The 22396-nt window shown below is 51.3% G+C and overlaps 1 protein-coding gene and 2 long non-coding RNA genes across 7 annotated transcripts in view; 2 read left to right on the top strand and 1 right to left on the bottom strand.

Annotated features, from left to right (window-relative positions):
- Nucleotides 1-444: 444 nt before the first annotated feature.
- Nucleotides 445-22396, top strand: part of PRDM16 (PR/SET domain 16) — a 274258-nt gene continuing 252306 nt past the window's right edge. For 3 of the 4 annotated variants that reach the window (XM_071766805.1, XM_071766806.1, XM_071766804.1), the window contains exon 1: nt 13729-13834. In XM_071766805.1, coding sequence (XP_071622906.1) covers nt 13798-13834 — 37 coding nt within the window. In that variant the 5' untranslated portion in view covers nt 13729-13797. Of the gene's footprint in view, nt 583-905; nt 1007-13728; nt 13835-22396 lie in introns of those variants that run through there. The other variant, XM_071766807.1, reaches the window with a different exon arrangement.
- LOC139806757 (uncharacterized) lies at nt 7627-13583 on the bottom strand. 2 transcript variants are annotated; one of them, XR_011730342.1, is made up of 4 exons: nt 13412-13530; nt 12454-12766; nt 8442-8589; nt 7627-8199 (listed from the first exon to the last, which is right to left on the bottom strand). It is a non-coding gene; the product is annotated as an uncharacterized lncRNA (long non-coding RNA). The 2 variants fall into 2 exon arrangements; XR_011730341.1 differs by lacking the exons at nt 7627-8199; nt 8442-8589 and having other exon boundaries at nt 12019-12766; nt 13412-13583.
- Nucleotides 14431-21570, top strand: LOC139806760 (uncharacterized). The gene is made up of 2 exons (XR_011730345.1): nt 14431-14527; nt 16104-21570. It is a non-coding gene; the product is annotated as an uncharacterized lncRNA (long non-coding RNA).

Here is a 22396-nt window from a genome sequence, read left to right as displayed (position 1 = left end):
GGAGAGGCTCAAGGGGTGTTACTTGAATGACACTGGGATGAGCCTCCTGTATCCCTGGGAATTATTGTCAGCCCACCTAAAATTCATTAATTGTCTGGCTTTAAGCTTGGTGAGCTGAGCTCTTTCAACACTTGTGTTGTATCTCCCTTTGTAATGTAAGAAATCTCCACTTGTGAGAAGGTGCAGTGGGGATGTCTGCAGTGAGTCAGGGGTGCCTGGAGAGCACATCCACAGCAGCAACCTTATCCCAGCCTTCTTGGCCACTGGCACATCCCCACAGGAATTCCCTCCATGTCCAAAGGTGCCACTCAGTGAGAAGCTGAGGGGAGCAGGGGGATGGGCTGCCCATCACCAGCTGATTGTCCTTGTGCTGATTGCCCCAGCAGGACCCAGCCCCAGCCCCTTAGTGCTGGATTGATCCCAGCTGCTCCACTCACCCCCAGGAGCACACCTGCAGCCAGTCACTGCTGAAGAACCAGCTCAGCCCCCTTCTAGAAGGTTCCATTTTCTCTGGGAGAAGGAGACGTGTGGAGTCCTCTCTGTGGCATCTCTTGAGCCAGGAGGCTCCCCCACTTCTCTGAGGTATGTTCCTCACCTCTCTTCAGGGGGTGAAGTAGAGGGAAGGGAGATGGAGCTGGCACAGCACAAGGGGGTTATATCCTTGTCCTGTGCTCCTGCAGTGGGAAACTACCAGCAAAGTCTGTGCTGAAAAATAGCTTGTGGCTGGTGCAAGGGAGTGGGTGACCTGCAGGAGCCTTGGCACTGCTGGTAGTTTTACTGCTGTAAAAAAGAGGCTCTAAGGCCTCCTGAGGTGGGGAGTCCCTGAGCTGAGGCTGGGGGGCAGCTGCTCTGCTGCAGGGAAACTCAGCCCTCCCTTCAGTCTCAGAGGGCAACTTTTCCTGCAGATTTGCTGGTTCTGGTGGTACCAGCACGGATACCCAGTCCCTGCATGGCAAGAGAAATCCCTTCTCTGTAGACCACGAAGAAGTTGGCAGATGCAGACCTGGTAAGTCAGAGAAAACTTTTTTCCTTTCTTGAAAATCTAAAGGCCGGGAAGCTTCAAGGAAAAGTGGGATTTAAGAGCTTAGATAAAGTGTTGTGGAAAAGCTGGATATCTGTGATGGTCCCTGCCCTCTGGTTGTAGGGTGGGATGTGTGTGTTCAGCAGGTCTGAGGAGCAGTTTGGTCAGGAAGGGGACAGTGTCTGTTGGAAACATCAGATGGAACTAAGGAGGGGCTGTTGCAGGTTAGAGGGACACCAGTGCTGTGTGTGAGGAGCTGGGCAGGATCTCCTGGGGTGCCCCTGGGTCTCCAGAGTGTTCTGCAGACATGGCACTTTGTGTATGTTCAGGTGAACCCCTGGGGGTTTGTTGGTGTCCCTCTGAACTGGTTGTTTGGAAACCTCTGGATCCTAGGAGAATGGTGTTGGGTTTTTGTGAGAAGAGGGAGACCTTGGAGATTTTTGGACTGAATAATTTGAGAAGAGCTTGGGGTTTATCTCCAAGGGAAATAAGATGATTAAAGACCAGCAGCTGAGCTCTGGTTGCTGTGTGGTGATGAGAACCAAGTAGCTCTGCTCCCCTGCACAGCCTGGGGACACGGGAGGGAGAGGAGTCATTTGTGTGCAACAGGGCTTGGGATTTCTGCTTGAGAGGCAGAGGAGCCAATCTTGAGGCTTTTGTGATGCTAGAGGGCAAATTGCACCTGAGCTGAGGTCCTGAAGCTCAGGGTGAAGGGAAACTTGTTGTAGTCTGGGTGAGAGCTGTGGGGAATGGTCCTTGTCCCTCTGAGAACACAGCCATGGTTGAGCTACAGTCATCTGCTTCTGTTAAAGAAAAATACAGCTGCTTTCTTACTGCATTTATTGTTTAATTCATTCATGCTGCTTGTTGGAAACACCATCGTTAAAGTCCTTCTGGGGCATAGTTTGTTTTAAAGAAAACTCCATGGAAAAGGCATTCCTTTAAATTTAGTACAAAAGAAAATCCCAGCTAGTTTTATTTATAGATCAGGGCATGAGAGATTTTCAGTTTTCAAGCTAGTTCTGTATCTCTGTTTCTCCCATAAAAACATGTTTAGCATTTTTCTCATCCTTCCAGAACAATTTTATGGTTTTTGTGATATTTTTTGTTGTTGTTGTTGTTGGTTGGTTGGTTGGTTGTTAAAATGCAGCCACTTGAGTGACAAAAATGTTTTGGTTTACCCATTGAATAAGCAGTCCTGCAAATTGTGATTCTATTCTTGGGTTATTTATCCTGGGGGTTTCTTAGTCTTTGATAGATCTCTTACTTCTCTAAGTTTGGGATGGTTTATATGCCTAGAGCTGAGTGTTTTCTAGATTGGAACCATGCATATGATAATTTTGGGGATGTTATTAACTGGTAAACATCTAGGATTTCTTTGCAGAGTATATTGAGAGAATGTATAGTGAGAAAATGGCTAAATGATTAAATGATTAGAAATAACCACTTTCCAATGAGAAAAGAAACAATCTCTGTATTCGTTTGTGTGTTTGGGGTGAAAGATACAAAATTGTGCTTTGCTTGGAAAACCTGCAGTGTCTGGGTGAATGACAACACTGACAACACATCTTGTTTTCTATGATTTGTTTGTAGCAAGATGCTGAGTTTTGAATGGTTTTATTTAAAGTGGCAGCTTTTCCTTTTCTGGTGGAAGTTGGGCTGTAATAATTCTGATCAGCTGTAAGGAGGAAAGGCTGAGCCTGGGGAGAAGAGCAGTTCTGAACTGGTTTGTAAAGGAGTCAGGGGACACTGGGTGCTTTTCCTCCTGTTACCACTTCCCTGGGTTTTATTTCAGTCACTCTTGACACCCTTGCTGAGCCCTGCCCTGCCACCCAAGGTTTGGTGCTCAGGAATAAAATGTCTCAGTGCCTGCATGGCTCATTCAGCAGAGCTTTGTGCCAAGGTAATTTAAGACTCAAATTCCCCTGAAAATGTCAAGTCCTTTTGTGATCTTTAAATGAGTCACATTCTGGGTTGCTTAAGAGTGGAGGTAGAAAGCTGTTAGTAATAATTTTATAGAAAATCTGTTCCCTGCGTGGATGAGCAGGGAGTCCCCTGGGAATGCACCCAAGTGGCTGACACTGAGGAGCCTCCTGCTCCTTGGGACAGGCTGGCCACGTGCAAGCACTGCTCTGATTGGAGCCATTTAAAATCACTGGATGGCTGATCTCACTCCATTATTTCTAAAGGAGCTTCTCAGTTCACTCTATTTAACTTTATACTTCAGAGAAATAAAACTATTTCCCCATCTCATTTGTACTGAAGGAAGGAAGCTGGAGCTGAGTGGTAGCCAAGCAGCTCGGGGTGTATCTATCTCAGTGCTAACAGGATCTGCAGGCAAAACAGGAGAAGGTCTTGGAGTCTCTGTCAGTGCTGCTGGCACTGCTGTGAGGTTGTAGCTAAGTGCTGAGACACAGCCAGGTTTCAGCCAAGGAACACCCTGGGTAACATCAGGCAGTGCAGCCTGACCACAGAATGTTTGCATCCCTGCTGGACCAGATCCCTGAGCTGCAACTTACAAAGCCAATTACAAACTGGGAAGTTCCTTGTCTGATTGTTTCTTTTCCCCTAACATAAAGAGTAATTAAATTCTAACCTTAGTGCATGTGGGCAGTGCTGGGGATGGGTTTGTGGCTGGGTGGAGCTGCACCTGCAGGACTCTGCCAGCACAGGCATTTTGTAGCTCAGTTTTTGAGCTGAAATCCCCCCGATGGTGTCCGTGGTGTAGGAGGCTTTCCTGGGCATCCCCTCTGCCCCCCAACTTGCCCAGGGGTCTGAGGGTGGGAAGCTGCTGTGACTGGGAGGGGATTCCCCTGCAGAGAATTCCCCAGGAAGCCAGAGCAGGCAGTGCCTGGCTGCAGAGCTACTGCTCAGAAAGGGATGGGTACTAATTCCTTTGGGAATACAGCAAATGTACCAGCAAGCAGTGGTGCTTTTAAGGAAGTTTGATTGGAGGGGCTTTGATAGACCCACAGAATGAAAGTGAAGTTCATCTGCTGTGCCTGAGCTGGGTCATTGAGCAGCTTTTTTCCTCCCTCAGTGTATTCCTCCATGAGGGCTGTTTTTAAGGTATTGAGTAAATGCTATTATTCAACAAGGCTTTTGTTTGACCCAGATACCAAACTAATTCTTTACTTTTAATGCTTTACCAGTTGTAAAAGCCTTTTCCCTGCACAGAATGTAAATCAGTGCTTTCATTTTTTGTCAGGGAATGGTTGGTGCATCTGGTGCTTTCCAGAAGTCAGTGTTCCTTCCCCAAAGGTCCCACTCTTGCCTCTGTTTTAACACGAGTCTTCCCAGGAATAAACCAGTGGAACATGAGTCACTGTAGGAACAAGCACATGGGCAAGGTGGGCTCCTGGCTTATAAATGGCACAATTGTAGATACAGAAGTGCAGAGACTGCACTGGCTGGAAAGCTGGCTGGAAAATAGCAGTCATAAGGTAGACAGACATTTATATTCATAGAAACCATTGGATATTTGGTATATATTTGCATTTCATTTTCTAACCACTTCTTAGAGATGGAGCTTGGGTTTTAGCTGCTCATCACTGAGCTCATCACTAGCCATGCCTTGCTGTTCTAACACCAGAGCTGCCCATCCTGCTCTCCTGTAGCCACTTTGTGAGCTAAAAACCTGACAGTAAGGTTGAAAAATCCCACAGTTCTGCTTCTAGGTGTTTGCTCTGTTGCTTGTGTGTTAGTGGAAGCACGGAAGGGTCTGTGTGCAGCTGGGCTTCTGAATGCAAAGACCCAATCTCTCGCGGTGCTGTAGGATTTGTCTCTCTGCTCCTGTCATTGCATTCTGAGATTTCAACCCAAATCTTTTAAAGGAACAAGTAGTTTATTCTTCCACCTGTCAAATAGCACTGGTTCTGCAGTGCATGTGTGTGGTTGGAGAAAGGTTTCTCTGCTGAGTACTCAAACATGCTGTGTCCCTCCGTGCTGCAGGGACAGAGCTGGGCAGGAAACGTGTTGGTGCCTTCAGGAGCTTCAGTCTCCTCCATGGGAATCAGACCAAAACCTTTCAAAATTTGACACTCAATATGTGGGTAAAGGAGAAGCCAGACCTATCAGCAGGACAACCAGCCAGGAGGCTCTTCCATGCCTCTCTCCCTGTGCCCTGACCACTAAGCTGCTCTTTCCAACCCCAGATCCTGGTGTCTGTGACTGGCTGAATAGTTACTTGTGACTGCTGTGATCTGGGGAGGGGGGAAATTGGCAAATTGTTGTTTTCCAATGGTGAAAACAATTTTTTTAATAAAATCCCTATCTAGTTCTAGCCCTGAAGAGATAATTAGCTGGACAGGAATACATGAAATGGGGGGGGGGGTTGGGTGAGATGATCCAGACTCATTCCTGGTGTAATTCTCCTCAGCTCAGTGAGTTTGACTCAAGGAATGAAGTTGACTCATTCTTCCTGGATACAATCCACCTCATGGAAATCAGTGGAATTCTCTCTGTTGCATTTTAACACATGTTCTTGCTGTTACTTTCTGCAGTAAGTCTTCATGAATTTGTAAATCTAAATGAACTCTTGGCTCCCTATGGTAAAAAAAAAAATAATGATAATAATTTTTGGTACTGATGGCTTTCCCTTGAACTGGGACATAAAGAGGTGGCTCCCACCACTTAAAGGGTGCTGTTAAATCCCTTCCCATCTCTGGTTATGATCTCCAGACCCGAGGACAGGAGCTCTTTGTCCTCTCTGCACACTTACAGGAGTTCATGGGAACACTTACCCAGCTCCGGGCTTTGCTGAGGGACCAAGGGCAGGGGGACTGGGGGCGGAGAAACCGCTTTGCCCGGGGGTGTCCTGTCCTCCCCTCCTCCTCACTCCGCGGTGCGCTCAGCACCCGCGCTGGGGACCGAAGGATGGCAGCAAAATCACCTGGCACCCCATCCGTTTGTGCTGCCCGCCCTTCAGCTGTGCTCGGGGCCACTTATTTTGGGGTTTTTTGGGGTTTTTTTTTTAAAGTTTTTTTGTTGTTTGGGTTTTTTGGTTGTGGTGGCTTTTTTGGTGTTTTGTTTTGTTTTTTTTTTAAGCTGCTTTGTATTAAATGAATAAAATGTTCGTGTCCTGCCGGGTCCATTCTGCACCTTCCTGAGAAGGAGCTCTGGGTCGCCGCTGGCTTTTGGCAGCTCCCAGCTCCTGGGCTCGTCTTCTTTTCATCTTAAAAATGAAAACGCAGGGATGGAGGGAAGCTGAAGGCAGAGCCCCTGTCACCTTTCCAACAGCTTTCGAAAACCCAGTAAAATCGTAGTCTCGTTTATTTGAGGCTTGGAGAGATGCTTCTGGCTTTGCCCGCTGTGAAGGTCTCACTGGTTTAATTTGTTCTGTAGACGAACACCATCTATTCAGGATCAAGAATAATTTCAGGTGTATTTGTAGCAGATACGTTATTCTGAAATGCAGAACTCTGTTAGTGTTCAAAGAAAAAGAGCATTTGGAAAAGGGTTTGAATCTTTACTTTTCCTGTTTGCTAAAAGGAAAAAAAAATAAAATGTTCTTAATTATGACTTGGGGAGCAGGGGGGATGCTTGGAAAGCTCTTCCAGAAAAGTAATTCTAAACAGTAAAAAAATGAGGGAGGAAACAAACAGAAAAACATCTCTATGATGTTTGATTTTAATAATCCTTTGCAGGCATGTGAGCTGTTCTCTTTAAAAAAAAAAAAAAAAATCGGGGGGGAGGGTGGTGGTGGTGGTGTAGGAAAAAGGCAGGAACAATACAGCCTTTAAAACCAAATCTGCAAACTTCTGAGAATATGCCTTCCTCTTGAATACACCGGATTTCTCTCCCTAGCGAAGGGGAGGGTTTTGTTCGTTTGGACAGTCTTTGAATACTGTTCTAAAACTTCTTTCAAGTGGGAACTGAAGAGAGAAATGTTAAGTTCTGAGAGGAGACAATAAGTTAGCATCTTTGAGCCGAGCCCCCTGCATGCAAATCAGGCTTTTGGCAATTTGGGGAAGTTTAATTGGAAGGTGCAAGGGTGGAAAGATAAGGAAACTGAATCGGTAAGAACCACCCCCTGGTCGCCGGGGGTCCGGGGGAAGGGGCTGGACCCCGGCAGCTCCTCACCTTTACCGGGGGAAGCCCGGGGGTTGTCCCCCTGTGTGTCCCCCCCCCCCCCAAAACCTCCGCACCGGGCACTGCCGGGGGGCTCTCTGCCCCCTTCACCCCCTGCTCCCGAGTGGCCGCCCCCAAAGGGACCTCGTAAATAAATCCATCGGTTTAAAGTTTCTATAATTTTCACCTAATGAATTTTTTTCGGTAAGGCTTTCCCCGCCCCCGGGGGCATTGTGTCAGGCCGGGCCCAGCCAGCCCGCGATGGCTTTTTCATGGCTCTTGGCTGCGCGCAGCCCCTTCTTGGGATTAGTGGTCGGACTCCTCATTTCCCAGAACCGTAAAAGGTCTTGAACTCAATTAATAGCTAATAATTATACAGCCGGCTCGGCTGCAGCCGCCCTTTGCGGGGGAAGCGCAAGTAAAGCAGGCGCGGAATCCGCGGGGGGGGGGTCGGGCGGCCCCCGGACACCCAGATGCGGGGAAAAAACCCGGGGCGAGAGCGGGGGCACCCCCGGAGCCCTCTCGTCTGGGAGCTGGCGGTGGTCCCGCTGGTCACTGCTGGGGGGCTCTGGGTGGCAAATGAAATCTGGACCGCGCTGGGCTCACTTGCCGCCCCCCGTCACACTTTGATTGAAGCCCCCGGCTTGGTGGCCCTGGCTAGGGGCTAGCTGAGGCTGAGGGGGGTGGTCCTGCCCTCGGGAGTGGGGGGGCTGTGCCGGGGCTGCTCTGCTCGCTCCCTCCCTCCAGGCGCTATCGCGATAGTGTTAACGGGGCCGCATCTCTCGCTGGACCTTACAGCGCGATCTGACCTTTAAGTAGAGGGGAGTTCCGTGAATTTGGAGAGGAAAGGCGGTACGGGTCGTTTTTGTGTCTTTAGAAAACTGTGATTTATGTGAAAAATGTTGGGGCGAGAAGGAATGGCTCGGTACCTGTTTGCTAGAGGCACCCCCGAACCCTCTGGGGCTGAGAACCCCCTGCCCTGGGGAGAGGGCTGGGGACTTGGGCTCCTTCCATCACCAAATTGTCTGCCGAATTGCAGCGCCCATCATTTCCATTTTGCTTTCATTTGGCAAGCGTTCTCCGGGCAAAAATATTTTGATCAAACGTCTCTAAAAAAAAAAAAAATAATTTGCTATAACTCCGTAATTTCCCTTCATTCTGGGAGAGCTTCACGACTAAAGCTGCTGTGTTTACATCCCCCGAAAACTGCCTGTTCAGGGGCTGGCGTTTTAAAGACAACAGTGCTCGATCTTTTACGATTGTAATTATAATACCGTTCAAGTTAGATATTCAAATGTAAATGTTGCTTTTCTTTGGACAACTTCTTATTTTTAGGACGTGCGGTTTTTACCTTGCTCTGGACCAGCTCAAGGAGCAGCCTCGCAGAGCCGAGTGTAACGAATTCGAAGGAATTCTTATAGCTGAGCGTGTTTTTTGAAAAATCTGAAATGGCAATTTACACGGTATTTTTTCATGGCCGGAGGAGCCAGTGTTTGGTTCTAGAAATAAGAAAAAAGCAAAACAAAACAAAAAGTCTGATAAACGCATTTTGATGCAAAGACCGATAGCGGTGCCAGGGCAGGACAGGAACATGCACGCTCAGGTTTTGCAGTGACATTCACCTCCCCCCTCTTTCTCATTGCTCAGAGGACCAGTAAGGGTGCCTTAATTTGGAGTTTGGGGTTTGGTGGTTGTTTGGTTTTTTTTTGTTTTTTTTTTTTCTGTACAAAATGTGGACGCTTCTGTCTCAGGGCGGTGTTTTTGTTTTGTTTTGTTTTCTGGCGCTTCTTGAAGATTTTCGGGTAAAAAATTATCTGAGTGTGCAAATAGGTTTCTGCAGGAAAGGAGCTGCTCGGGTTTATCGGGTGGACGGTTCTCCTTCTCTCTCCAGCCTAAACCACTTTTTCCCTGCGTGTGAGCCCCGTACCCCAAGCGCTGCTTCGGGAGGTGCCGATGCCGGCTCCTCCAGCTTCGGGCACCGGGGACCCCGGTGAGGCCGAGGGGGCTCTGCCTGACCCCGCAGCTTTCCTCCGGCTCGGAACCGCGCAGAGGCTGCAGCCAGCCTTTGATAGTTATTATTTATAATAATTTTATTTTCGAATTATTTTTATTTATTTACATTTTAATTTTTTTTACTTTTCCTTTAAAAAAAAAAAAAGCCCAAACAACTAATTTTTTCCCCTTGCATCGGCGGCGGAGGGAGGCAGCAGCCCCGCTGCTGTGAAAGCAAACAAACTTTCTCCCGGTCGGAGGGGCGAAGGCTCCTGCGGGGGCTCAGCCCGCCCCGGCCCCGCAGCCCCCCGGGGCTGTCCTTAACTGTCCTTAACTGCCCCCTTGTGCCGGCACCACGCAGGGACCCGGGGCTGGAAACCGCGTCCGAAAGGTGTTGAAATTCCTTGGCACCGGCGGGGATGAAAGGCAAACTGCTCTTTGATTGCGTGGGTTTGAGGCAGAGCCTAATTACAAAGCGGCGGCTGTGTGTGCGCTTCCTCGCTTATTAATGGCAGATTAGGAAGGAAAAATCTCTAGGGAAGCGTGTGACATTCTTATCGCCTAATCTGTCCGGAGCTGGCTGACCCGAAAGGCAGAGCAGCCCTGTCGTATGCCACGGGGGTCTTGCGTAGTTCAAAATATTAATTCTTGCTCTAATCTCCCCGCAACGTTGCGCAGAAACAATAAGTAATTTATGCGAAAATCCTTGGGAAGGGGAAGGGGTTGGGGTTATTCCGTGTGTGCGGCAGCTCCTGGACAAGCCGGACTATCTCAACCATTTTAATCTTCTTTACCGCTTAAAAATACTTGCGCATAACAACTCGCAAAACTCATTTTATTTCTTTTCCCCCTCCCCCGTCCTCACTTGCCGAACCGATGCCAGCCCCGAGGGCCCAGCCCGCACTCCCCAGCGCGGGTGGGGGGCAGGCACAGGCACAGGCACACACGCAGCCGCTTTTACATCTGGTTTGGAATAAAATCGGCCAGGGCGTCTCGCACGCAAAGTTTCACCTGGAGCGTGTTTTTAAAGCTTGTTTCATAAAATACCTGGGGACTGGGGGTTGGAGGGGACATTCCCCAGCGCCCACCCCCAACCCCCCTGCAGCCTCGTCGTGTGTCCCCGTGGGGGGCATGTGGCACGCTGCGGAGCTGGTGTGGGGAAATGTGTGTTCGCAGGGCGAGGAGCTGAAGGTGCAAACAGGAGCTGGGGCGGATGAAATAAACTCTTAAGAGGTGGATTTCTCCGCCCGTGCCCCCCGGCCCGGCCAGCCCCCCCCCCCCCCCCCACACACACACACCTCATCCCCTCCAGCAGGAGCCCGGCTGCTCCCTCTGCCCTGGCACTCCTGGGGTGGGAAGGGGAAACGAGAAGAGTCTGGGGCAAGCAATTATCCAGCTTTTGCAGAACCAGCTCGGCTCCGGGGGAGCCGTTTTCTCCCCTCGGGGCTCCGGGGCTACCCCGAACCCCCCGCGAACCCTCCCTTGCCCGCGGGGTCCCTATGCCAGCTCCTTGGCTGACTGGGAGGGAGCCCAGCAGCTTCCCGGCCCCTCTCCCTTCCTCCACGCTGCTTAATTCCCGTGACAGCCCCACGCACTCGAACAGGTGCCAGCCGGAAAGTCGGCGGCAGCCGCAGGATGCTCGCCCGGCCGGGCGGTCTGTGCCGGGGGAGGGGGGGAAGGGGGAGCTCCGGGAGGGGGCTGGAGAATTCCTCCCGGCCCCCAGCTGCACACCTGCCTCCGGGGATGTGCTGTGCCTCGGGATTCCTGCTCTTTTTTCCCGGGGGTTTCGTGTCTGCAAAGCGGCGAGGCAGCCTGGAATAGATCTGTTTATGGGCAGGGAAGAGCGTGTCCCGGGAGCTGTCAGAGGGCACCCGGAGCCTCCCCGGCTCCTACTCTCTCCACGGACACCCCCTCCCCCCCTTCCTCCAGACCTTTTTGGGGCTCAAAATGAGCGTGGGTTGCGGGGCCCATTCGCGGGGGCTGAATTGCAACCGGCGCTGGAAGGGTCCCTGCTCTCGGGGGGATGGCAGCGGCTCCTCTCCCGCACGCCAGCACACCCCGACACCTCCAGTTAAAAATTCATTCACTACGTTGTCCCGCTCCTCGTCTTTTTTTTTTTTCTCTTTTTTTTTTTTCCCCCTTCCTCCCGCCCAGCGCGAGCCCGAACGCAGCCGGGGGACCCCCGCTCCTGCCCCTCGGCCCCGCCGGTACCGCGGCTGCAGAGACGGAGAAACGCAAGAAAAAGAAACCGGATTGCCGAGGCAAAGTGAGGGCAAGCCCAGCCCTCGGCTCGGCCGAGCTGCCGCCGGGTCACACGGCGGCTTTTCGATCGCTTCTCAGCGGCTTCGTTTGCAGAAGCATCTCGTCCACCCCCCAAAGCTTTTTGCGTCTCCCAAATATCTGCGAGCGGGTCCGCGTGGTTATTTGCTGTACGAGCTATTTCCTAGGGAAAATATGAATTCTAGGGATGCGGGAGATTTGAGAAAAAAAGAAACCCAAAGCCGGGCTTGTGCCCGCCGGTGGCTCGGGCCCTCTGTGCCTTTTGTTGTCCCGGCTCCGGGAGGGGGATGCGGGCACCGGAGCATCGTCCCCCTCGCCGGAGCCGCGGGTCGCACACGTCCCGGGCACGAGCAACCTCCGCTTCCCCAAAACCGCTGGAATAATCGGGAAAAATAACCCGGGACGACGTTTTCAAACTGAAATCTGTCCCGTGAGCAGCTCAAGCGGGGGGATGCGGGAGAGAGCCAGCGTCCGAGAGCGGTGGCAGAAATTTCAATGAATTGGAAACATTAGAGCTCCTGTTTCACTGGTGAAGCTCAGAGATGTTTTTCCAACCTCGGGTGCCCGCCGTGCCGTGAAACGGCGACCTGTGCGCTCCCGCGTCCTCCAGGAAGGAATTCACAGGCAGCGTTTCAACATTTTAGGCGACACGTGGCTGCAAGTTCCCTTCAAACGTATTTATTTTATTTGGACTCCTGCTCCGCCACCCTTCCCTTCAGCGCTGGCTCATAGGTAGCATCTGAAAGGGCCCTGCTCCCATTCGCAATTAAAGAGTTTATTGAGGAGGGGAAAACCGGTAATTAGCGAGCCTGTGCCCCCCTCCCCAGTTCCACCTGCAGGGCAGAAGTGCAGCTGGCAGAATGGCTTCCAGCAGGGACCTGACGCACCCACAGAAGTTTGGCCTTTGTTTTTGCAGTGCCCTTCAGAGAGGGCTCCTGGTTTTTCTGCTCGTCCAGCCCTGCTCCGGGCTGGCACCCCCAGCGCACCCCAGAGCGCTCGCCCTAAACTAACCCCATTATTTTATTGAATGTTGATGAAGGCGCGCGCTTTCTCTCCCTCTCTCTCTCCATATTAATCTCATTAAATCCTACCTTTCAACCTTCTTCCGTGACCATCTGACCTGGCCACTTGAATTAAAATAGTGCTTTCTCCGCAGTCAAAGACAGCACATCAATCACCGGGCTATTTACACTTCGCTCCTTTCTTCAAAGCGGCTCTGCCCGGGCTCTCTCTACCTTCGCTCCGGGGCTGGCGGGCAGGTCCTACGGGGGCTCCGGGGGGTTCGGATTTTTTTATTTTTTTTTTTTTTTTCCTCCTTCCTTCCTTTCCCGCTTTTCTCGGGTGTCCGCTCCTCTCCCGTTTTCCCCCGTCCCCGAGGAGAGTTTCCCTCTCGCCGCCTTCCACCTGAAACGCAAAAAAAAAACCCCAAACAAAACAAAACAAAAAAAAAACCCCAAGCACCACAAGCCCTCGTTGCCTGTCCCCGCCGCTCCCGGGGCCGCTGCCCGGCGGGGAAGCGAGGGCCGGGGGCTCCGGGCCCGCTGCCTCCCACCCCTTCCCCGGTGGGTACCGGCCGGGACCACCTCCAGGAGCTGCCCCGGGAGCGGAGGCGACCGGCCCGCACCCCGCCGGACCCCCCCTTCTCCCGGTAAAAGGGGAGCGGAACCGCGGGGTCCGCCTTTCTGGGTCAAAACCGTTGACAAATACAAATAAATCAACCCGGGGGAGCAACAGCAAAGGCTTCCGAGCGCCGGTGCGGAGCAGAAATATTCTGGTAGAAACGCGAGAAATACGACGGCACAAACCACAGCGCGAATTCTGTCATTTTAAAAGTTATGCAAGCCCCCTGAGCCGAAAGGGAAAAGGGGTAAAAAGGCAGAAAATAAAGACACACGCTGATTGCAAAGTTACTGTAAATATTTTTCAGATAAAAAATAAAAGCATGTCTAAAATAGGTACAGTTACAAGATGACATCCATTAAGAAACTCTCTACAGTCATCGCTATTTAGTGGCAGTAATAGCAATAATAAGAATATAATGATAATCACCTCTTTATAGGATGGCACCTTGATCCTTAAATATTGTCCAGTGTGTAAGGTCAGTGTGCGGAGGGTTAGGAGCGGAGAGGGCTGATTTTTCTTAAAGGGGCAGATCAGGGGAAGGCTGCGATGGTGCTGGGAGAGAGGAGGGGGGAGAGATAAGTGGTCTGAAGAAGAGGATAGGACAAAAAAAAAAAAAAAAAAAAAAAAAAAAGCAAACCACCCCGATGATGATGAATACATTGGAAAGTTTTTTTGGCCCTGGTGAGGGTGTCAGATTGAATGCTCTGTGCGCATGTGCGAAGGTGTCCAAACTGACAATGCTTGGGAGATGAAGATAGTGTGTAGCTGCTTCTGGGCTCAAGGAGGAGGAGAGGAATCCACAAGCCGACACGATGAGATCCAAGGCGAGGGCGAGAAAACTGCCCAAAAGTAGGTCCTTTCTCTCCCTTCTTCCGCGTACCGCCTCCGCGGCGGCCGGGGCAGGAGGGCGCGGAGCGGGGCCGGGGGCTGCGCGGGTTGCGGGGGCTGCAGCCCCTCTGTCTCTCTCTCTCTCCCTCCCTCCCCGCGGCGGCGGCCAGCCGCGCCGCCCGCCCCGTCTGCGCGGAGACCGACCGCTCCGCGCTCCTTCCGCGCCTCTCCGCGCCTTTCCGCGCTGCCCCCGGGCGCGCTATAGCGGGGAGCCGCGAGCGAACGGCGAGCGGCGCGGGGCCGGGGGAGAAAAGCGAAAGTTAGCTGGAAGTTGACGAAAGGGGATAGCAACTTTTTTTTTTTTTTTTTTTTTTTTTTTTTTTTTTTTTTTTGAGTCGTTCCAAGTCTTGTGAAATAATATTCCTGGCTTTTGAAATAGTGGGCGCTAGAGGTCTGCGTTTGGCATCGGCCTGGGAGAGCCGGGGAGACTTAGCGCTGGAAGAGGAGGGGGGGGGGGGAGAGAGAGGGAGACAGGCAGAGGCAGACGGGGGGGTGACAGAAACCCTCCTGGTCTCGGGAACAATTATCGAGGAGAGGGAAGGAAGAGAATTTGTAGCAAAAAATGGATCCGCTCTCAGTGAGGGGCTTTGAATTCGCAGGTCCAGAGGGAAGATCCCGATGGCAGCTCGGGTGTCCCAGCTGGGGGTTAAGAAGGTCTGGGGGAGGGGAGTGTGGGGGGAGTGTCTTTAATTTTTAATTTTTTTAAATTTACTTGGGGGTGGAATTGCAAACTCGTAAGTCTCGCGCAGCTCTTTTCCTCCGTCTTCCACCGGACCCTTTTCCTTCTTTTCTTTCGAATCGTTTTTAGGTTGGATTTTCGGAGGAGGCGAGCGTGGCTTTTGCAAGGGAAGAGCGGGGGGGTCCTGCCCCGGCTCCCGCAGGGTCCAGCTGTAATCGCTCAGGCTCTTTCCTCGCCGATTAACTGCTAGGCTGGGTGCCGCAGAGGGTCCGGCTGCCCGGCAGCCTCTCCCGACTTCTCTGCTGCTATTATTATTTTTATATTTAGTTTCTCTTTCTCTCGGGCTCTGTCCGAAATATCTGGCGGCTGCAGCGTAGTCTGCGCCTTGCTAGAAAACTGTTTTGTGTGGTGCTCGGAGGAAGGTTTGGAGAGCAGCGGCTCCCGAGGTGGTGGAATCGCGTGGGTTTTCCAAGGGAATCCTCCGGGCGGACCCTGGAGGCACGAAGAGCCGGTGGGGAGGGGGCGCGGGCCCCCCGGCAGCCGCTCGCCCGCTACTCGCCCGCTACTCGCCCGACCGCAGGCCCTGGTAGTCCGCAGGGGCGATCGCCCCGGGTGAGGGGGGCAAACGGTGTCCTCAGCCCCGATTTTGGGGTGAAAACCCAGGCGCGGTTCGCAGCGCGGCTGGCGGAGGGTGCCCGCGCAGGCAGCGGGAGCGCCGTTGATTTTGCGGTTTGTTTTGCCGTTCAAGTTCGTTACCCGGAGCCTTCGGAACCCCCGCAAGGTCAGCGGGGCATTTCGTGCGGCAGGTCCCACCGCAGCCCCCGCGCTCCTCAGCCCTCCTTGCCTTCCGAAAAAAAAAACCAACAAAAAACCCCAACCAAAAAAACCCCAAACAAACTCGCTTTGTTCCCAGGGTGCTGGTGGTGGTGGCCGAGCAGCCGCCGCTCCGCGTTTCGCTTTCCCGAACGGCCCAAGGCGCGGGCAGCCCCGCGGCCCAGCAATTCCCCTCTCCGGGGCTGCGTTTTGCAGAGCTCCGGGAAGGTTCCCCGGGTTCCGACCCAGCCCCGCTCCCCGGCACCCGCGCACCTTCCTCTCCCCAACAAACGCGGCTCCGCGGGCAGGAACGCGGCTCGGAGGGGTTTAGAGTTGGAACCATCAATGCCTGTCAGCACAGCGCTGCCAGGCTAGTTGGGAAGTTGGCTTTCAATTAATTCTGGAGTTTTTATTTATTTTTTTTCTTCCCCCGATAAACACACACTTTAAACGTCCCCCGTTCAATTCATAACAACTTTTAAAAAACCGCATCATTTATTGTTTTAGGTTGTTACGGAGAAGAGTAATTTTCAGGGCTCTCTCGGCTGTAAAAGAGAGGTTGAATAGAGTGGAAAATTAGGGGTTTATTCTCCTTCTATTTTTTGTTTCTCCTTTTTCCTCCTGCAAAAGGCACCGGCGTTTTATAGATGTGTTTGCAGTGCAGGTTTTTTTTGTTTGCTTGCTTTGCTTTTTTTTTTTTTTTTTTTTTTCAATTTTATTTTAAAATTTTTTTTACAGCTGTATTTGCGGCGCAGGATGCGGGTTTTTTACAGCTGTGTTTGCGGTGCAAGGTGCGGGTTTTTGCAGCTGTGTGCCCGTGTGTGCGGGGAGGCAGCCTCTGCAGCTGAAGGACTGGGAGGTTTCCAGTGCTTGGCCATCCCGAGGGCTCCGGAGAGGAGCCGGGAATCAGCCACTTCCCTTCCACAGAAGGAGCTCAGCAAGCTCCGGGCTGTGGGTGAGCGCTGCTGATCCCAACTGGAAGTGTCTATTCGGGAGGCTGAGCGCTGATTAAAATCAGGTGTTTAATACAATACAAGGCCCAACGGTTTATGGGGTTTCAGCTGAGGATTTTTTAGGGATCACAGTTCAAAACAGTAGTCCAAAGCTAAGGTTTCAATATCCCAGGAGTATTTATTTGCAAAACAGATTTAACGCGGACACGAGTGCGTGGATCTGGCCGTATTTCCAGCGGCAAGGTAGTGAGGAGCCGGGCTGCTGCGCGGCATCCCGCACGGCCCTTCCCGCACCCCTCCGCACTGCCCCGCGCTCCAGCCCTCGTTAGTCTCCGCTTGGATTAATTAATCCCTGCCCAGAGCCCGGGCTAACGCGGGACACAGGCGGCCGGCGGGCGAGGCAGCAGCATACAGTATATTAAAAACACAGTATGTTGTAGAATTTAATTTCATTGGACAATATTTTAAGCAGATGTGAGGCTCCTCTGGGAATTTGACTCTATTACCTGACTTGGAAAGGGGATGAACGGGGAGGGGGCTGGAGGGAAATTCTCAGCAATTTTACCCCGGCTGGCCAGGAGAAAGGCAGGTATCGGGGGCGGCGGAGCTGAACCGGAGAGGGGAATTGTTTCCGCTCGCTTTCTCGCTCCCCTCCGGGGGTGGGGGTCTGGCGGAGCGGCTGTAAAGCGAGAGATGCGGCTTGGGGGGTGCGGGGAGGGGCGGGCAGGGCAGCACCCGGGGGCTCCAGGTGAGCGCTTGCACACCCGCACCCCCCCCGCGGGCATCCCGGTTCCTCGGGGACCCCCAAAGCCGGTGCCGGGGGTTTGGGGAGCCTGGCGGGGTCTCTGCCGCAGCGGGTCACTGGGCCTCGTCATTCAGCGAGAAAATAAAATAACTGGGGAGCAGGGAGAAGCTGCTGCGGGAGCCGATGGTCTCTTTCTACTAAGGTGGAGAAGCGGCAAATAAATGAGTTGGGCGCTCCACGTTTAAAGCGAATTCGTTCCCGTTCGAAATCCCTGAATTAAGTTTGCAAATATAACCCCAGCCCCCTCGCCTCCCAGCACGAGTGGGAATTTGTTGCATCTCGGGCTCTAAATAAATGTTCGTGTTGGAAAAGGCTGCCCGGTATTTCTGCGGTGCCGCCGTTTGGTTTTCGTTGTTAGGAACATGACAAAGTCAAAGTTTCAAGGCTGAGTTTTTCGGCGAGGCTGTCGGGAGCTGTCGGGCAGGCTGGCCGGACCGGGAATGGTTTGGGATCCAACCCTGCCCTCCTTTGCCTGCTTCATGCTCTAACAATTCGTCTTCGCAGAGGAGCAGGCTTCCCCCTTACCAATATATTTATTATACTTATTTTTTTTATTAAGGCTGCGGAGGTGGCGAAGGGGGAGGCTGGAGCCCCGCTGCCGTTTCCCGGCGTGCGGCTCTGCCGGCACCGGGACCCGCCAGGGCGAGCGATCGGGGCGGCTTTGGGTTTTTTCGGGTTTTTTTCAATGTTTCACAGCCCCGCCACCTTCTCCTTTCGGGGTCTGCCCGGCCGGGGGGACTCCAGCTGAAAAACGGGCTCCGGGAGCCCCAGGAACGAACAAATTACGGGAAGGTGCGGGGGGCTCCCGGTACCCCCATCCCCGCGGTGCCCGGCTCTCTCCCTGCGCGGGGAGGCGCGGAGCCGGCGCAGGTGCGGTGCGGATGCCCCTGTGCTGGGTGCCGGCGGCCTCGGCTGCTTCGCCCTCCCCCGTCCTGCCCCGGATCTGTTCAATTAGGCAATTAGGGATGCCGGGCAGGGAAAGGGAGGAAGGGAGGGGGGAGTTGATCTGTTAATTAAGGTGATGTGTAATTAGCGCTTCAACAAAAATTACCGAGGATTTAAGATCAGTTTAGTCTTAAAAAATAAAAGCTAAATTCTACAGATAGAATTTATCAATTCACCCACCTTCCCCACTCGCTTGGTTTGAGAAAGTGCAGAGCGAACAACTGCAAAGCTCTTCCTTCCTCCTTGTCCTGGGAAGAAACTTGGTGGCCAGAAGGAATATTTGAGGTGGGAGAGCTCTGGAATTGTCCCTCAGGCTGGCAGGGTTAAGGTGCCACAGCTGAAGAAGACACAGAAATTGGGGACTGACTTTTGGCCTGCGCCGAAGCCGGTGCTTGTAGGTGTGTGTGAGGCTTGTGTGGTGCTCAGCCCCCGTGCTCACATCCCAGGGGCCTGCAGCGTGCAAGTGGAAACATGAAGTTGATAAAGTACATCAAAGGTTGGCACATCATCCCAGCTTCACTCAGTTCCCACGTTCTGTACAAACACCACGCGGGTGCGACCCGTGCCCCTGCTGATGTCTGTTGGACCCGTAGTGTGCACACAGAGATTGTCTGGTGAATCACAGGTACTGGGTGATCCCAAACCAGTACAGCGTGGGCTGAAATTCCGACTTGGATTTTTTAAACTTTGTTAAACAGCAAATAAAGCTGCCTTATTTTTAGGCTCTGTGTGGGAACTGCAGCGTAAGTTCAAGCTCGGCCATAGCAATTCAGGTCTTCATTAGCTGTGGGTGGGGGAAAAAAAAAAATCAAAAGCAGCATAATTCTAAAGGTTGCTATTAAAAATACCTGGTGAAGATACCGAGGGCAGCAAGAGCAAAGAATTGCTCTTCTGTTCCTCACCCAGAGCCCGCCGGGTGCTCAGTCAGACGTTGCAGCAGGATGAGCCTTTGCCAGGGCAGGATCCCAGCTCTCCAGCACACCTGAAGCATGCACACAATCTCCACTCACTCCTTGGATTTCACAGCAGCACGGGAGCAGTGTAACTCATCTCCCTGTAACCATAGCCCTGCTCCTCCCTCGGATGGAACCCTTCCGTGACCGCCTGCCCGCTGGGCTCCCACACCTGGGGGGAAGGACAAGGGGGATCTCCTGGTGGAGAAGGAAATCTCCTTCTCTGGTGTGGCTGCCTCCACTGGTGTTTGTAAAGCACCCGGAGACTCTGGGAAGGGAAGGGCCTGTTGAGTGAAAAGTGTTATTATTGTTATTATGCCTATGATTATGATGGCTTATATATTTTATAAAAGCTCTGTGCTCTTTAATACAGTGCTTCAAAGACAAAGGCCTAGACAAGTTTGCAAACACTGAGAGGTAAGGCTTAGGAGCCACCTCGGCAGCCAGGAAGGTTTAGTTAGTGCTGGGAAGGTGGAGGCAGTGTGTGATGGCAGGAGGATCCCTGCCTGCTCCTGGGAACAGGAGCCAGGAAAGAACCCACAGCTTGCAGGCTTGCTTTTGCCTTTCTTAACTGTAAAATTTGCCTGCTTTCTGTTTATTATCTGTTTGTTGGGTTGGTTTGGTTTGATTTTTTTTTTTTTCTTTTTTTCCTTTGTTTTCTTCCCCTTGTTGCTGTAAACTTACAGTGTGAGAAATTGTTTATTGGAAGAAAAAAAATCCCCTTTGCCAATCCAGGCGTTCCCTACGGCGAGGCCGCTGGCGTGTCGGGCTGTGCCTGCTCTCTGTGGGCCAGGGCAAGCTCCTGCTTTGTTTCCCCAGCTCCATGGCTCTCCCACTATTGCTGGATGTGTTTATTTTTTTTCCATTTAGAGATTATTTCGATGATAAACTCATACAATTCTGAATGCTGGCGGGAAGGATCAAAATGTTAGCTGAATAATTATTTTTTCATGCCTGTTTCCCCGAAGATATTTTAATCCTGTAATATTTTTAATTGGAGTGACCAGCACATCAGTAACTACAGGGACAGGCAGTGTCTGGCTGCAGGTAAGGATGAAGGCATCTGAAGGATATGTGCAAACACATTTGTTTCCACTCTCTGGGTAACAGCCTGTTGATATGTCACTACTCCACAGCATTCCACACCAAAATTACTGCTGGGTTTTCTGATCTTAAATATATACCACCATCACCACCCTTTTTTTTTTTTCTTTTTTTTTTTTTTTTTTTTCCTGGAGGAATTTCAGGTCAGGGATGTCGTAGTGGAAAAGATCTATGACCTTATTATTTCTTTTATTTTCTTAATGGATTTTCATGCATCACCGCTACCTACTCATGGGCTGTTTATTTTTATTTTTATTGCAGTAGGTTGTGTGTTCTGTGGCGTCCAAATCTGTAACAGAGTGTCCCTGTCCTGAAGAGTTTTTTTTCCTTCTCTTCAGTGAATGATGTGACCCTCTTTGCTAATAAAAATGAAATATGACTTTCATCCCTGGAATAAGTGTGCTTCTGAATGCTCACACACTGAATAAGCAGCTTTTAAAATTTTTTTTTTTTATTTTTGTAATTGGGAAGAAATCTCCCTGCAGTTAAGGTCACGGTGTGTGCTTCACATCAGGGGGTAGGGCTGGAATCTGAACTCCATTTCCAGGGAGTAAAATGCTTCTCTGGGCCAAGGTACCGACTGCTGCTCTGGTCAGCAGGACAGTGGGAGGAAGGGAAGTTTGAGTTCAGGGGGGCTGGATGAGCTTTCATCACATTCCCCTGGAGATGGGCTTCACCCAAATTCCCGACAGAAAGTTAGGAAGGCAATTTTTTTGTACTGCTGAACCCCCTTTTGTACTGCAGACAAGGCCACCCGTCCTCTTGGGGAGACATTTTCCAGCTGAAAATGGACTGAGACAGCCAAATTATTTCCAGTAGGCCCCAGAATAATGCTGCTCTCATGGTAAATCTCGGGCTGTGAGCTGGTGGGGAAAGACTTCATCTTCTCTGAACCATTGGCTTTTTGTAGTGCTGGGGAGAAAATTGGGGGAGGCTGGAGCACAGCTCTGCAAAGAGAAGTGACTGCAGAGGCGTTTGGGGTGAAATGTCAGAGCCAAATAAACTGGGTGGTGATTTATTTTTGTCTTGATGGTTTTACATCTTTCAGGTGTTTTGCTTTAAGGTAATATTTTGATGTGGTGGGTTTCTGCTGGTCTGTTTTCTTTGGCTTCTGAGCTCTCTCAGCCAGGCCCTGAGACACAATGCCCCGGCGTCAGTTCTTGGGATCAATTCAGCCATCATCCCAGATAAGGCTGTCGGCCCCTTGGAGATAGATATTTGTTTAATAGTTAATGTTCTGTACAAAATGGGGAGGGTGGGGAGAAGTCAAACCCTAGTGAACGCTCTGCTTATTTTATATCCACTATAACTATTTTTGTCCATGAAAATTGGCTTAATTATATCAATGGAATGTTTCTCTTTCAATTCTGTATGCAATTAGTCCATCTCGCTGGCTGCAATTTATTTTAATAAAAAAATAAACCAGTGGCGTGTTCAGTTCCTCATCCCCTGGGGACAAATGCGATTGGTGTGTTTAATTTCATTAACTACAATGCGGCCTACTGGAAAAATGTATAAAATCAGCTTTATACAGCTTAAACACTGGCATTTGAAACAAATCATTACTGCATTAGCTGTCACACTGGTAATTCTAGAATCCAAGACAAAAATATTATAGCTGTTTTTATAACCCTCTGCAAATACACTGTTAAAATAATTTGTAATCATTTTTTAAACATGCCCTGATGTTTTTAGTTAAAATATCTTATCACCCCCGAAGAAGGCTGCCTATTCATTATCACACGGGCCTTTTATTGAATGATTCATGGGTTGCTCCCCCTGTAAAAAACCCACGGCTGTCTGGCTGAAGCTCCCCACTTGGGAGATGGACTGTTAGGAGGGAGGGAAACGTGCTTCCCTGCCTCTTTTTTCAGCCCAGTTTGCCAGTTCCAGTTTGCCAGTTCCAGTTTGCCAGTTCCAGTTTGCCAGGACTGGTGCAGACTCAGGAGATGCTGAAATTCAGCATCGCTTCAAGTGCTCCCTCCCCTTTTCACTTTTCCATATGTGCTACCAGCACCCCCGAGCAGTGCTGAGGGTTTCCTTGGTCCCCCCAAGGGTGGGTGCGTGCACCCCTCTCCTGGTTTGCTCCTGCATCCAGAAGTTTTGGGTTGGGATGGGGTGAGGTTGCAGGAAGGGGCAGGCACAGCCCGACCTCAGCCCCCTAGAGCAGCCCCAGGCTCAGTGGGACCTGAACCCCCCAGGAACAGGAGTGGGCACTTCATCTCCTGCACAGCTCTGGTTCTTATGCTTTGTGGGACAAGGTGATTTTTC

Source organism: Heliangelus exortis, chromosome 23 (assembly GCF_036169615.1).
Source record: "Heliangelus exortis chromosome 23, bHelExo1.hap1, whole genome shotgun sequence".
Taxonomy (NCBI): domain Eukaryota; kingdom Metazoa; phylum Chordata; class Aves; order Apodiformes; family Trochilidae; genus Heliangelus; species Heliangelus exortis.
The sequence above is the reverse complement of the archived record's forward strand: the minus strand, read 5'-3'. Positions and strand labels throughout refer to the sequence as shown.